Source organism: Pithys albifrons, chromosome 2 (genome assembly GCF_047495875.1).
Source record: "Pithys albifrons albifrons isolate INPA30051 chromosome 2, PitAlb_v1, whole genome shotgun sequence".
Classification (NCBI taxonomy): domain Eukaryota; kingdom Metazoa; phylum Chordata; class Aves; order Passeriformes; family Thamnophilidae; genus Pithys; species Pithys albifrons.
Window position 1 is genome coordinate 45,825,782 of NC_092459.1, and position 17,026 is coordinate 45,842,807.

The window sequence follows — 17,026 nt, forward strand, 5'->3', positions numbered from 1 at the left end:
TGTTTTGTTTATCCATGCAGGCATCTATAGGGGGAAACAATTTCAACTCTTTAATGCTGCCATTGTTTTTCTTACCTCTGTTCTTCCCTAAAATGAACAGTACAATAACTGGTCTAACTCCCAGAGCCCTGATAAACTGAATAGCAGCCATTCTGTATTGAGGCCTTCAAGATAGGAGAAGTTTTTTACTTACAGATGTTGGTGCTGTCTTGTGAAAGATGAGAAAACAGACAGGGACAGACAAGAAGCTCTGCATAACAGCCCAACTGCTAAAGACCCCCTGGATGTTTGTACATATTATTCTGTGTATTGTGCAAAGTATGTCCTTTTGAACTAACAAATAATTGGCTAAATAGTATTCCAAATGCAACATTCTCGTATTTGTATTTTGAGAATGTGCCTGACAACTCTGTGATAGAGGCTATTGTATCCTTTAATTTAGTGCAAGTCATGATTAGGGCACTCAGGAAGAGAGCACCAGCCTTCTAGCACAGAACACAGCCCTGATTGCCCTCGGAGCTCTTTCTGAACCATGACTGGCAGTGGTGCCAGCACAGCAACCCAGCTTGACCAGTGCTTAAGAGTTTTCCCTTTACCTGAGCATTGTGTTTCCTTCATGTACTCTCCTGAATGGGGCCTAACAATGAGCAGAAATGACCTCTCTGAAAACAGAGCTGCTCGCCTGCTTCTAATCTTGTGAACGACATGAATTGTTTATCTGCCACTTCTTTAACCAGTTCAAAGATCAAGTCAAGCGTCAGTGTTCATGGCAAGTTACCATTTCAGCAAAGAGTTTAAGCTCTATCTCCTTTTTCTGTTTTCCCTTGTTATTTACTTCTGGAGGAATTCTCTCAAATGAGGAAGAAGCCAGCAGTACTGACATTGCTGTTGAAAAGCTTTGTGAAAATATTTACTGAGAGATTGTTCGTGATCACCTCAGTCAAAACCACTTTTTAATCTCATCACTGGCAATGAGATTGTGGAAAGAATCCCTCCTTCATGTCATTTTTTTCCTTATTCCTGTGCAAGTCTGTTCATCTCCACATGTAATACTATAAGGCAGTGTTAAAAACTAAATGCCTGTGAGCACTCCATGGCAGGATCCTACTCATCTGCAACAAACACTTGAGTGGTATCCATGCCTACGTGCTAGACAGGAATTCAGAGAGAGAAGAGTGAGGTATTTTCCATGACTTCTGATTATTCATAAACCTGGGTTAGTAATTTTTTTGAAAGAGCTTGTTTGATTATTCAAATTTCTCAACTTTAGCAAACAACTATTTGGACCATGCATTAGGGCAGCTCTAAGGGAGGAACATGAATCACTTGGCAAGGACAGAGTAAGCCTTCAAACCACAAATGATGAAGCAAAGTGATGATTGTAACCCAATTAGAAAATGTAAGGCTAATAAAATATGCATAGAAAGTAGAGTAACTTGCACTAATTAGAGATTTAAGGGAAAGTGAAGAACAACTAGGTTCCTGAGGAGGTCTGAGGGGACAAATAACAAGGAATAGGGCTATAAATTGCTGCAGTTCTTATTTTCCTTGCACTGTCTGCCCACTCCAATTTCTGCATGAGGAAGCTACAGTTATTCTCCACATCCACGGAACACCCAGGTGGTTACAGAGAAGAGCAACAAGGCTGGTGAAGGGACTGGAGCACAAGCCCTATGGGGAGAAGCTGAGGGAGCTGGGGTTGTTTAGCCTGGAGAAGAGGAGGCTCAGAGGTGACCTCATCACTGTCTAGAACTACCTGAAGGGAAGTTCTAGCCAGATGGGGGTTGGTTTCTTCTCCCAGGCACTCAGCAATAGGACAAGGGGGCACGGGATTAAGCTCTGCCAGGGGAAATTTAAGTTGGATATCAGAAAAAAATTCTTTCCAGAGAGAGTAATCAGGCATTGGAATGGGCTGCCCAGAGAGGTGGTGGATTCACCATCCCTGGAGGTTTTTAAACTGTGTTTGGACATGGCACTGAGTGCCATGATCTGGTAAATGGACTGGAGTTGGACCAAGGGTTGGACTTGATGATCTCGGAGATCTTTTCCAACCCAATTGATTCTATGATTCTACCCATTCTGCAGTATCTGCAGCTATTTTTGTCACTACTGAATGTGTCCAAGGGACTACTGCCCCAGTCGGCTTACACAAATAAAGGTAAAATGAATTATATTCTTCCTGTAACTGAAATGCAAATAATTTTGCATTTTTCATGCATTTTTTGCCATTGTCACATCTAACACATTACCCAAACCTTAGTTTACATCTGCAAACACAAACAGGGCAAAGACACACACATGGTACTTGCCAGCCTAAACCATAGATGGGTTTGGCTGTGGAATGCCAAAATGTCAGCCAGGCCTCATCAAGGGCCTGTGAATCAAATGAAGAGTTGGTAATAGGAGTTCATTAAATTAAGGTGTAAAGATTAAAAAATGTGTGTCTGACTTTATTCTTGCCCAGAATTGTGGATAATAAATACACATTTTAAAAACCCCATTAAAATATATCAAATCCACAAATTCTGGGCAGACAAACTCCTTCCTATCAGGACGTACTTCTCATGCTCCATCTGGTACAGAATCTTGTAAAAAATTCCTAGGCTACCAGTACATGGGTGTGCCTTAATATTTCTTCCTGTGAGAGGTAATAATGCAGATACTCACTGACAGCATTTACTGGAATTTTCCCTGACAGAATAAACTTGTTCTTTTGTCAACACTATATGGGGTTTTTTTAATCCTTAATTTCTCCCCTAGGAATCTGTTCTGAGATTCAGACAAGCATCTCTGAATAGGATGAATCCAGAGCCTCCTTTCTGCAGGCAAAAATGCCTTTCTGGCATGAAGCCTCCATGGCACAAATGATCTCACCTTTTCCTAAGCCCTTGCAAAAGGCACTCACAGACCTTGCATGGTGCTCAGTCCAGTGCTGTGGAGGCTTCCTAAATGACTGCACCTTAGGTGCTGGTAAAAATAAGCTGTGAAAGATACAGGAGAATGCCAATGGCTGGATTCCATCTGTCCTAGTTCAGCAGGTGGGACCAGTTTATCACTGTGTGGGGTTGATCAAAGCTATGTATTCCACACCCTCTATTCATTTCCCAAGAACGATGGACCATTTGCAGCAGCTGCCCAGGGCACACCCGACCCCTCAGGGTGTGAGCTGGGTATGAAAGACACCTGTGAGATAAGAGCTGTGATAACTCCCTTCCAGGGAGTCCTTAGCACCTCCACACCCAGCCTGAGGGGGCGTGTCTGCCAATTGGCCATCAACGGTTTCAAAATACCCCATGACTCACAGAGTGAGATCACCCATCTCGACAGGAAGAGACCACCACTTTCAATCAGCCTGAGACCACCACTCTCCACCAGACTGCAACTGTCGGCTGCACCAACAGGTTTTCCACTTTAGACTTTTACTTTGGACTTGGGGGAACTACATAGGGTTCAGCACAGGGGCTAACAAACCCCTTTGTGCTTGTGCCCCAGGGGGCTGGGTTATACTTCTGGGATTTTGTGGGTTAAAACCAATTTTTCTCTTCGTGCCATTGCATTTATTGTTATATTGTTATTAAATTGTAACTCTGACTTACAATCTCTTTTGTGTTGCATTCATTTCTCCTGCCAGTTTACCTTTAAAACAGCACACCATCCCTGGGCTGGGATGTTAGACCATCTTCTACTTCCACAGAGCCACTACAAAAAAGCCCTGAGCCCTGGGCAGGCTTCACCCCTTGTTCAGACATGGGTACTACCCAGAGCATATGATGACTGCACATAGTTTGCACAGCTTTTTTTTCTAAACAGTTGTTTAAACTATAGAATTTTACACAGAGAAATTGAAGGGAAGTGTTAAAGTAGAAAATACATCTTTCACATAGTTTAAAAATAAGGATTCAAAATATCAAACACACTTACTATTTTTCCTTAGTTATCATTAAACTAATGATAATTGCTCTTATTCCTATATTTAACCCAGAAAGTATGTCCTTAGCAAACTGCAGGACTGTGTAATAAAACTGGATATAAAATCTAGGACAAAACCACTTGTCATCATCCAAGAGTGACCAGAAATTAAGACAGATAAGTATTCAAATTCATTATCTCATAAAATTTATATTTCATAAAACCATTGTCTCGGTTTGAGGGGAAAAACCAAAATGTTTTACCCACAAGCAGGGGAGGGGCCTCCTCCTCAATAATCACACCACTCTTTATCAAATTTAAGAAAAGGAATTTTAATACAAGAAGGATAACTGCTATATATATATATGTAAACAGACTAGTGCAACCCACTTCCCCAACACCATAAGAGGAAAAAAAAAACAACAACAACAAAACCCAGCAGGTTTTCCTCCGGGAGAAAAGGTTATACTTAAGTGTCCTTGTCACAGCCCGCTGGCTGCAGAGTGAGTTTCAGTCCCTCTCCAGCGAAACAGACGAGCAGTGGGCTTTCAGATGGACTCAGTCTCTTTCCCTTGTGTTCCCCGTCCAAGAAGCAGAAAAGGTACGAGCGACCAGCAGCAAATCCAAGGCAGGTAGCAGCACGGCAGGAAAAAGTAATCCGAAGTAGGCAGCGGCAAGACAGCCAGGGAAAAACCCCAGCAGTAACCAGCCGGGCAGCCTGCCTCCTTGGAGCCCCCACTCCCCCGTTCCGCCGAGCCAAGACTGAGGAGAATATCCAAAAAAAAAAACCAAAAGAGACAAACCTGCCCCCACCCCAGCGATTACAGTTAACTACTTCTTTTTTCAACCGCTGGCCTGGGCAGTTAAGTGGCAGGGGAGAGAATTTACATAATAATCCCAAACTACAACATTATCCACCCCTAAATTCTCTTCCATGCCGATACTCTACATTAAACTTAAATTTTCTTTCAAATAATTAAGTGTTTACAAATACAGTAATATGAGTCGTTTACCCAGAGATAAGTTCCCCTTGAGGTACACATCGTGTCTCTCCATCTTCCTGCATCACCCACCAGGTGGAACCAGATCCTTGAGCAAAGACAACCCCACGAATGGGTTTGCCTTTGCCTGAGGCAGGGTTGATCCAGACTGTTTTCCCTAGCATACCTCTCAGGTGTATTACAGGGACTTTGTCTCCATCTACAGTGTGAAGGGGTTCTGATTGGGCAGGGCCGGCTCGATTGACAGAGCCTCTAGTGTTGACTAGCCATGTAGCCTTTGCTAAGTGTTGATCCCAGTGTTTGAAAGTCCCTCCACCCAACGCCTTTAAAGTGGTTTTCAACAGTCCATTACACCGCTCAACTTTCCCGGCAGCTGGTGCATGGTAGGGGATATGATACACCCACTCAATGCCATGTTCTCTCGCCCAGGTAGCAACTAAGCTGTTTTTGAAATGAGTTCCATTATCTGACTCAATTCGTTCTGGGGTGCCATGTCGCCACAGCACTTGTTTTTCCAGGCCTAGGATGGTGTTCCGAGCAGTGGCGTGAGGCACTGGGTGTGTCTCCAGCCACCCTGTGGTTGCTTCCACCATGGTGAGCACATAGCGCTTGCCTTGGCGGGTCTGTGGCAGTGTGATGTAGTCAACCTGCCAGGCCTCCCCGTACTTATACTTATCCCAGCGTCCACCATACCACAGGGGCTTCACTCTCTTAGCCTGCTTAATGGCAGCACATGTCTCGCAGTCGTGGATAACCTGAGAGATAATGTCCATGGTTAAATCCACCCCTCGGTCTCGTGCCCATTTATAAGTGGCATCTCTGCCCTGATGGCCCGAGGCATCATGGGCCCATCGAGCCAAGAACAGCTCTCCCTTGTGCTGCCAGTCCAGATCTGTCTGTGATACTTTCACTTGCGCAGCTCGGTCTGCCTGTTGGTTGTTGAGATGTTCCTCATTGGCCCGATTTTTGGGCACGTGTGCGTCTACGTGGCGGACTCTCACAATCAGCTTCTCTACTCGGGTGGCAATATCTTGCCATATATCGGCAGCCCAGATGGGTTTCCCTCTGCGTTTCCAATTGGTTTTCTTCCATCGGTCTAACCATCCCCAGAGAGCATTGGCCACCATCCATGAGTCGGTGTAGAGGTAAAGCTTTGGCCATTTCTCTCGTTCAGCAATGTCCAGGGCCAACTGCACGGCTTTAAGCTCTGCAAACTGACTCGACCCACCTTCTCCTTCAGTAGCTTCTGCAACTTGTCGTGTGGGACTCCATACAGCTGCTTTCCATTTGCGATTAGTCCCTACAATGCGACAGGAGCCATCGGTGAAGAGGGCGTAGCGTATTTCCTCTTTTGGCAATTGATTGTATGGTGGAGCTTCTTCCGCACGTGTCACCTGCTCTTCCTCTTCATCTGCTAGACCAAAATTTTCACCTTCAGGCCAGTTTGTGATGATTTCCAGGATCCCAGGGCGATTTGATTTTCCTATACGGGCGCGCTGCGTAATCAGGGCAATCCACTTGCTCCAGGTAGCATCAGTGGCGTGATGTGTAGAGGCAGCCTGTCCTGACAACATCCACTTCAGCACTGGTAGTCGAGGTGCCAGAAACAGCTGTGCTTCTGTGCCAATCACCTCTGAGGCGGCTTGGACTCCTTCATAGGCGGCTAGGATCTCTTTCTCTGTGGGGGTATAGTTGGCTTCAGATCCTCTGTAGCCTCGGCTCCAGAATCCAAGTGGTCGGCCTCGAGTCTCACCAGGCACCTTCTGCCAAAGGCTCCAAGACAGGCCATTATTCCCGGCGGCGGAGTAGAGCATGTTCTGTACGTCTGGTCCTGTCCTGACTGGTCCAAGGGCTACAGCCTGAGCAATCTCATGCTTGATCTGGTCAAAGGCTTGTTGCTGCTCAGGGCCCCAGTGGAAATCATTCTTCTTACGGGTTACCAAGTAGAGAGGGCTTACGATCTGACTGTATGCTGGGATATGCATCCTCCAGAACCCTATGGCACCCAGGAAGGCTTGTGTTTCCTTTTTGCTGGTAGGTGGAGACATTGCTGTGATCTTATTGATGACTTCTGTTGGAATCTGACGGCGTCCATCCTGCCACTTCACTCCCAGGAACTGGATCTCTTGGGCTGGTCCCTTAACCTTACTCCGTTTGATGGCAAAGCCAGCTCCCAAAAGGATCTGGATGATTTTCTCTCCTTTCTGAAAAACCTCTTCTGCTGTGTCCCCCCACACAATGATGTCATCAATGTATTGCAGGTGTTCTGGAGCCTCACCCTTCTCCAGTGCAGTCTGGATCAGTCCATGACAGATGGTGGGACTGTGTTTCCACCCCTGGGGTAGTCGGTTCCAGGTGTACTGCACGCCCCTCCAGGTGAAAGCAAACTGTGGCCTGCACTCTGGTGCCAGAGGAATGGAGAAGAACGCATTAGCAATGTCAATAGTGGCATACCACTTTGCTGCCCTGGACTCCAGTTCATACTGGAGCTCCAGCATGTCCGGCACAGCGGCACTCAGCGGTGGGGTAACTTCATTCAAGCCACGATAGTCCACAGTCAATCTCCATTCTCCATCAGACTTATGCACAGGCCAGATGGGGCTGTTGAAGGGTGAGTGGGTTTTGCTGACCACCCCTTGGCTCTCCAGTTCACGGATCATCTTATGGATGGGGATCACAGCATCACGGTTCGTTCGGTATTGCCGACGGTGCACTGTCGTGGTGGCAATTGGCACTTGCTGTTCCTCAACTTTCAACAGTCCAACAGCAGAAGGACTTTCTGAGAGACCTGGCAATGAGTTCAATTGTTCAATCCCTTCTGTCTGTACAGTGGCTATTCCAAAAGCCCATCTATGCCCCTTTGGGTCCTTAAAATATCCATTCCTGAGGTAGTCAATGCCCAGGATACATGGGGCGGCTGGACCAGTCACAATGGGGTGTTTCTGCCAATCTCTCCCTGTCAAGCTCACTTCAGCTTCTAGCACAGTCAACTCTTGAGATCCCCCTGTCACCCCAGAAATAGAAATAGTTTCTGAGCCCACATGTCCTGATGGCATTAATGTGCATTGAGCGCCAGTATCAACCAAAGCCTTATACTTTTGTGGGTCTGATGTACCAGGCCATCGAATCCACACAGTCCAATAGACACGGTTGTCCCGTGCCTCTACCTGGCTAGAGGCAGGGCCCCTCTAACACTGATCCTGGTCATAGCGGTCAGAACCTTTTCTCGATGAGTACACCTGGGAGGTGCCCTCCTGTGGGTCAGATTCTTGCCCGTGGGAAACTGGGACTGCACTTACTCTCACTGACCTTCTTCCATTCTCCTTCAGTTCTTGTACTCGGGCTGCAAGGGCACGGGTGGGTTTCCCATCCCACCGTCCCATGTCTTCTCCATGTTTGGCCAGGAAGTACCACATCTCAGTTCGTGAGGTCTGTCCACTTCCTCTGGCTGGGGGGCGTCTGGCTCTGACTTCAGAGGTTCTCATTCGCACTGGTGCCACTTGGAGACTTTCCCTAATTTCCTCTCTGATCGCTTTTACCTCTGCAGGCAGCGTCTTGAGACTCTCAACCAATGTCTCTACAGCAGAAATACGGGCCTGCATTGGGCTGTGGGTCATGCTTTCATATATCCGGAGCTTATTTGCTACTGCGCCCACTGTTTCATGGTTCTCTTCCCTATACATGGATGCCAGGAAATCGGTGTATTCAGCTGGCCCCGAGCGTGAAAGGTCCCACCACATATGTGGTGTGCATCTGACCTTGTCAGGGTCATTATTGGCTTGCCCACCTCTTCCAAAAAGCACGTCCATCATTGCCATCTCCCTCAGACGTAAAATTCCTTCTTCCATCGTCTTCCAAGTCTTCCTAATATGATGTTCCTGCAGGATTTCTCTATAAACAAACTTCTCTCTTACACTCGTTAGAAGTCGTGCCCAGAGTGAAAGGGGCTTTGATTCCCTCACGAACACCTGTTCAATAGCCACGTCCTGGGCCAGAGCCCCCAAAAACCTGGCTTCAGCACCATCCAGTTGTAAGGTTTCACCCATAAGGTCCCAAACTCGGATCAACCAAGTCAGGATGGGCTCACCCGGGTGTCGAGCAATGTCTTTCCGCAAACTACGGAGATTATCAAATGACAATGACTCAGTGATGATCTCAGGCTCTGGGTCTGCTTGCTGTGGAGGTGCAGCAGCCCCCTCATCGTCTGCTGGATGGTCTAATTTGGTCTTATATTTCCTTTTCTGAATAGGGGCAACTTCCATAGGCTTGGCCTGTCCTCCTGGTTTAGCCTCATCCTTTTCTCCCTTCACTGTGGCATCAGGGGTTTTATTCTCTCGCTTTTCCCCCTTCACTGGGCTAGGTTTCTGAATGCATTCTGGAAAAACCCTGGCCCTACCTTCAAACATTCTGTAAGCTGCAGGGATACAACCCTGCAGAAAAACCATAAAGAGCAAGATATCTCTGGCATCCAGGGAGAATTTAAACATCTCAAAAGCTGTTGTAGCAGACTTGAATGGGGAATGGACAAAGGGTTGGGAGAAGAGATTCCCCTTTGTTCCTTCCCAAGGGTCCGTACTATTATCACTGAATCCCCAGAGGTAGCAGCTTAGGTTGCGGCAGGAAAACAGCCTGGAGAGCACCACCCACATGACATCCAAAGGCATCGAATTCATGGCACCATAAATCCAGAGTAAGAACTCAATAATAATTGCGGCTATTTGAGTTTTGCTCATTGATTTGTTGATAAGACTTAAACCTGCCGCTCCTTTTGGCATGAATTTGTACCAACAAAAAGCCAATATATTATACAGGATGGTCCTGATGAACTCTAAGCTCAAGACCCACATGGTGCCACAAAATAGCAGTTATCCTTCTTTGTTTACAAGCCCCACACGTTGGGCGCCAAGAAATGTCTCGGTTTGAGGGGAAAAACCAAAATGTTTTACCCACAAGCAGGGGAGGGGCCTCCTCCTCAATAATCACACCACTCTTTATCAAATTTAAGAAAAGGAATTTTAATACAAGAAGGATAACTGCTATATATATATATGTAAACAGACTAGTGCAACCCACTTCCCCAACACCATAAGAGGAAAAAAAAAACAACAACAACAAAACCCAGCAGGTTTTCCTCCGGGAGAAAAGGTTATACTTAAGTGTCCTTGTCACAGCCCGCTGGCTGCAGAGTGAGTTTCAGTCCCTCTCCAGCGAAACAGACGAGCAGTGGGCTTTCAGATGGACTCAGTCTCTTTCCCTTGTGTTCCCCGTCCAAGAAGCAGAAAAGGTACGAGCGACCAGCAGCAAATCCAAGGCAGGTAGCAGCACGGCAGGAAAAAGTAATCCGAAGTAGGCAGCGGCAAGACAGCCAGGGAAAAACCCCAGCAGTAACCAGCCGGGCAGCCTGCCTCCTTGGAGCCCCCACTCCCCCGTTCCGCCGAGCCAAGACTGAGGAGAATATCCAAAAAAAAAAACCAAAAGAGACAAACCTGCCCCCACCCCAGCGATTACAGTTAACTACTTCTTTTTTCAACCGCTGGCCTGGGCAGTTAAGTGGCAGGGGAGAGAATTTACATAATAATCCCAAACTACAACAACCATACATCCAGAAACATATATCAGCACAATAAATTTGCACTAAGACAGTGATGGAAAATACAAACATAAAAGAACTTTAAGAAACTCAGGTAAGAAACTATAAAAATTAATTCTTTTTATGAGCAATGAAATGAAAAGATGCCCCACAGGAACGGAAGCATTTGTTCTCAAACTCAGTGCGCTCTTGCAAGAAGATTTAGAAAATATGAATATTTAAAAGAAAGAAATCAACTCACCCTGATTTTTCTACATTTATAATGCATGACTAGTGTTAAACATTTTTGTCCATGTGGAAAAAACAAACAGAAAGGCTAGACACATACAGACACGTGCTCTTTCCTGTTTGTTACAGTAATACACTTCCTCAGGTTAAAGAATAGGATACCTCAAGGCATCCTCTAAGCTACTGATGCATAAAATCACAAAAGGTGTACCTGTAGATCAACGAACTTTTCATTTCCAAGGAAGTAAAGTAACATCATTAGTTCAGGGAAATTCAGATGTTATTCCAATCAAACACCAAATACCAACTGACTTCAGTGACAGAAGGAATTGGCTTTTCGGGTTAAAAGCCACCAAGTTACATTGTGGTCTAGAAATATAATTAAATTGCAGCTTGTAAACAGTACCAGTGTCATTGTGCATTTAAGTTTTTTCTGTTTCTTTTCTTTACCTTATGTGTATTGATTACAGATGACCAGGTCCTGAATTCATCAAGCCAAAGGAATACAGAACATGCATTGATTGTTCATAGCAGGGTAACACTCAAAACAGTTATTTGGCAGGTAAGGAAGTAGACAAATTAGTTTCAATTGTTCTTCAGTACCTTGTTAGAATTAGACTGTACTACTCCCAAAACTCAGGCCTAGTGAGTTTTAAGGTAGATGTACTATTAAAAGAAGGAGTATCCGTGTGAAGGAATCCAAAAATAAGGAAAGAATTTGGAGCTCTGTGTGTGGGGAGGGTGGCTGTAATGGAAAGTTTAATTCCTTGTTAGATGTATTGCGTGATGTTTTCTTTTTTAGCATGGTTAAACCCTTATTTAAGGCAGGGCATGCAGGGTTTGGCAATAGATCTTGCAGATAAAGATCTACTGTTCTGGTCTGGTAAGTGGAGGAAGATCTCAGAGCAGTGGAAGAATACTAGGTCTGCTCTTCAGCAAAATGAAAAACCACAGCATGTGAATAATCCAGTCTTCAGTCATCAAAGGATGTTTTCAAGTCATTCTCTGAATTTTGATGGGATTACTCACAGGGTAAGGTTAAGTGCTTTTGCTGAACTAACACATCTGGACATAAGCCATAGTATTCTATGCAGGTCTTCTTGGAGGTTTTCTCTGCAAACACTGAAACAGCCACAGAACTTTAGGGAGCATAAAGATTCTTTTCTAGGCTTTCTATTTAATTATCTCACAGAAACTCCCTGAACTTAAACTTACTGATTTTTGCTTATTTCAAAGCATGTGAATCCTCACATAGAATATTATTTTGTTCTAATATCAGGGCCAAAATGCTACTTGATACTCCAGTGAAGAATAAAATCTTTTTTAGGGAGATTTAAACCATTATTCTGTTTTCAGAAGTCACTGAAACTAGTATGACTGCAGATAGAACTGAAAAATGTGACCATTAATTTCTACAGCATACAGAATATTTATCTGTAGTAATACAGATATCTTGTTTTGGGATACATAGCAAAGATGTAAACAAGGAAGACTTCTTTTGATGAGATCATGCCACGAAAATAGGTGCCTAAGATGAGAAAAACACTGATTTCAAACCAAGGAGGACCGAGTTCATACAGCCCAGGCAAGAGGCCTGTCCCCTCAAACCAAGGATGATCAAGCAAAGAGGATACAGCTCCACAGGCAAGGATGAAATCCCCAGGCCTGAAGGCAGACTGAAAAAGGGGAGGTGGGACAGAAAACCATCAAAGTAGCAGCAGAATGATGCATTCCTATCTATCAGTTTTGTATGGTCCACAGTCATAAGGCAGAAACACTGCCCCGACAAGTGTTGATGCACACATGAGGTGTAGCAACAGTGGGATGTTTATTTTAAAACTACTAGAGGAACTCTTCTATTGATTGGTGTCCTCCAGCTACCATTCTTTAAATTATATTTTTCCAACTGATTTTATGTGGTATAATAAGGAAAAAATGAGCTACAGACAGCTGATCTATGAGAAAAATGGTGTGTGGAAACCGTGTCTACTCAAAATTCATTACTAAGTCCACTTCTGTGTAGAGAGCCTGAGTAAGAGCCTTATGCCATTTCTTCTTTTCCACTGAGGACTCTGAAAACCTTGATGGAAGCACTTGGCAAAGTTGCTGGTGTAGCTCCTGAAAGTTATAAAAAATCTGATGCTAGATCTGAACTGAAGGGGAGCACTGAAATAATGGTCTGGAATGAATATGACTTTAAAAGGGATCAGACAGTTTTACCTAAACTAAGACAGCAGTAGATCCAGTGAACATTTTTTTCCAAACTACTAATAAAAATACATTTGCCATTCAACAGAATGAATATACAATTTGCAGATTTTGCAAACTTAGTATTATTTTTTCAGTCAGAAGCTGTGCCATAGAATACTTTTCCTCTATTAGCAATGGCACGATTTCTAGTAGAAAACTGAAAAAAAAAAGGAATAAATTAGTTTAACTGTAAAAGTATTGATATGACTTGATGCAATGTTAAGGCTTCTCTCTTGAATTATAACCGAATTTACTGTGTTTTGAAGTCTCAAGCCTGTAACTGTCAGCTGCAACAGGACGAGAGCAGACAGGGCACTTTGTGGTAGGTTGACAGTTCCAACTGCAGAAAATGTGAAGCAAAGAATTGGTGTATTTTTTTTACATACACATAGTCAGGTAGATTCCAACATTTAAAGTAATTATTCCAACTGGTCACAGCAAGTCAGACAGGATTTTTTTAAGTTCTGGGTAAGTTTGATAAGGGATCTAGAAATCCTATCAAATTTTCTGCAGTAACTCAGTCACATGGAAAAGGTTTCATATACTTGCTCTATTGAGAAGACAAGACTGGATACAAAGTAAAAGGCACAGATATTACAGAACAGTTACATTTCTTGAAAACAAAGATCTTATAAATTAGAGAATTATTAAAATTGGAAACAACCATTTTGCTGCTGCTTTATTTTTCAATGCTGACTGTTTCTTGACCAAACATCTCTATCTTTTCTAATGCTGCACCACTGTGTGCTGGAGGAGTCTTTTCTGAAGAGCTTTTCTTGTGTCTTCCCATTTCTGTAGCTTCCTCCAATGTATTAGTCAATGGTTTTCCCAGTGTTTCTGGAAGCATTATGGTTAATATTCCACTCAGAAGAGCCATGATTCCAACAAGCAACTGGAAGACATAAACAGTAGCTGTAAAGGTTGAAATGTGCTTCAAGTTGTATGTATCTTTGATCTTGCTTGAGAGCACGTGTAAAATAAAGCACAAGGAACTATAATGTAAAGCAAGTCTTAAGTATTGCCTGTATAAAAGATCTAATATTTTTGTTGCATAAATGAAAGATTATGCAACACAATTAATGAATAAGTGAAGTGTTTTGTTTGCAAGGGATCAATACAGTGCAAGCAGGAACAATTCTTTGAGAAAAAGATATATATTATCTTAATTTTGTACATCTACTATCAGGTATGTATTTAAGAACTGATTCTAGAATTGCATACATTTATTTTTACATACATGTTCACAGAGCTACCTGTAATCTCAATTCACTCTCCATCTCCTGTGTAGCTCTACCTGTACCTGTGTGCCTGTCCCTCCTGCACAGCCAGACTGGAATGTCTCAGTACGGCTCATTGGCCTGGAGCCACCAACTGCACATCTGTGCTCAGGAGAGCTCTTCAGCAGATGATGAGCTTGCTCTCAACAGGAATACTTTGCTAAACTCAGTTTTAAACAACTGTTAGGAGTGCAGGCAGTTGCACTGAGATCATGGTTGGATTTGTCCATGGTGTACACAGTTCCATAACAACAGCTTACATCAGCATGAGTGGTGTGAGGATCAGGATAATATGGGGTAGACAGAAGCACCCACTTGCTCCAGGAATAGCTACTCCTTCCCTTCATTTCTATGTCTTGTTCAATGAGAACAATTCACATTTTCCTCCTTTGAGTACAGAACAGGATTAAAACCCCAACATGCCTCCAACGCCAGGTCATAAATGACTCAAATCTCTCCTGATAGAAATGCTTTCACACAGTACATCATGCCTGGTCTCAGTGTTTTTCCATTCGTGCACTTTGATACTGTATTCTCCTTATCTTACCCTATGCTGATTCTCAAGTCTGTCCTGTGTTAAATACATTCTTTCCAAGGGTGAGACAGAACATTTGGAATTACTGTGCCTATGTCTCTCACACAGAGCTTGAGACAAGAACTGGCCAGCTACCATCTGCAGCTAAGCTAGACTTTAAGTCAGAAAGGTGCTTTAAAATCAGTGACAAACTAAGGGAAATTCTTGTAAACACGTGTGGCAGGAGTAATAATTAAAATATATATTCCAAAACACTAAAATCTCATCTCTGAGTGTCAAAATTCTTCTCTATTGTTAAAAGATGATTTTCAGCTATGACGAGACAGGATGAAGGGACATGGCAGCTATTCCACAGTAACCTCTCTTATGCACATCCTTTCACAAGTTTATATTTGAGGATATTGCAGTCTTTAAAGAATATTGAACCTTACAGACATCCTTATATTTGGAGTGTATGAGAACAGTGGCACTAATTATACCCAAAAGAACAAGGTTAAAGCAACACTGTGTGCTTTGAATATTCTGTTTTCTCTGTTCCAGTTAGTCTTTTAGACACTTGGCATTCTTCTCATGTTTTCTGTCCTCGTGAACCTGCCTCTTATTCCCTTGAGAACTATCACTATTCTGTGAGTGCACACACCACCCTCTTTCCTGCCTTTTCATCTCAGCTCTCATAACTCTATTCCATAACACGTTGGTTTTCTTTTATTCTATGTGAAAGCTCATGCATGCTGAGTGCATTTCCCTTCTCCCTGACCCTACAAAGCACTTTCCAGTATTTCCTATGAAAGACAGAATATGAAACAATTAAGTATTAATTCAAGGACTTCTCAAATATCATCGACCCTTTCAAGGGCAGTAGCCACAATTATCAATAAAGTTACCCACATTTAGTCTAAGCAAGTCTTTTGCTGTCTTACCTTGGCACACTTCTCCATAAGGCATCTGACATAATTTAGTGCTTTGCTTGCTCATTACAAGTGTGTACATTTTGTATGTAGGTACTATTTTAAACATATAATTCAGTATCAGAAAATGCTCTTCTAATATAGTCAAATGCTTATGGAATAAAGTGTGCAGTTGTACAAGGTCTTTAAGCATGTTTAATCTACATTGAAGTTAATTTGGCAGGTGTCCCTGCTTATATGTGTGGCATTTTCAGGGCCTTAATTTTTGAAATCTGACTTTCTACTTAGTCAAACTCTAAAAGTATTTCTAACACTTCAGTACAGCCAGCAGCTTCTAACATCTACTACAAAAATCTTCAAAAAAAGATTTACTATAATTTTTCATATGTCCTCCACCCTTCCTCCAGCAACAATTATAATTTCAAAGTGGTCTAAGAACAGGACGTAATATATTGAGTCTAGAACAAAAGGTAATTTGAATTAAATATCCCTAAAAATAATGCTTTTACTTCCAAGAACAAATTACTCTTCCTGGCTGATACTTATATCCATATCTGATGTCTCTGAACCAATCTAAAATGTACTGTTATTGACAAATTTCCTACTTCAACAAAAAAGTTTAAATTTTGACCTGAAAATCCACTAATATTAGACACAGGATTTGCATGAATTTAACTTTATTGACCTCACTGGGGGCTTTCTACATTTCTCATTTATGGTTCTCCTGAGAGATAAATCCAGTCTGTTAAAGGGCTATTGCAACATAATTCTTAACAGCTGAGAAACAGAAATAGGTTACACATGGAGCAGTTGCTTTACTGTACATTTTCTATAAAGTTGTCACATAAAAAACATACTTGTCCAGTTATTCAGGATTTATAGGCATTCAAATGAGATGCTTGCAGTACTCCCAGGTGGCATAACTGTACATGAGGCAGACTGTCAAACAAACAGCAGTACTGACTGCTCAACAATGTGTGGTGTATACAATAGACCAATGTGATACATATCAGTTTACTTAAAATGTAATTAATTTTATTTCACTTCTATTCCAGTGGAAACACTTGCATGCTATGCTCCAACTCAAGACAAGCCTATGTAATAAACTGACAAATGCTCTGTAACAGCGTCTAATAATAGAAACACATGTGAACTACTATGCAACTCTACAAACACTGGATAATTTTTGTACACTGAGAGTTGTTCATAGCTGAAATCATTCCTGTGTTTGTACTGCCATTCACACCGCTCTCCAGCATGTTGGAGCACTCCTCATCTGTGGTTTAACTGCAGCATTTCTGCACAGATAATAAAGCTTATCTCATGCA

At 42.9% G+C, this 17,026-nt stretch overlaps 1 protein-coding gene across 2 annotated transcripts in view; it reads right to left on the reverse strand.

The window, feature by feature from the left end:
* Positions 1–9,909: 9,909 nt before the first annotated feature.
* The window catches only part of SLC22A16 (solute carrier family 22 member 16), a 36,406-nt gene continuing 29,289 nt past the window's right edge, over positions 9,910–17,026 (reverse strand). For both annotated transcript variants that reach the window (XM_071548906.1, XM_071548907.1), the window contains one exon: positions 9,910–13,870. In XM_071548906.1, coding sequence (XP_071405007.1) covers positions 13,658–13,870 — 213 coding nt within the window. In that variant the 3' untranslated portion in view covers positions 9,910–13,657. The remainder of the gene's footprint in view (positions 13,871–17,026) is intronic.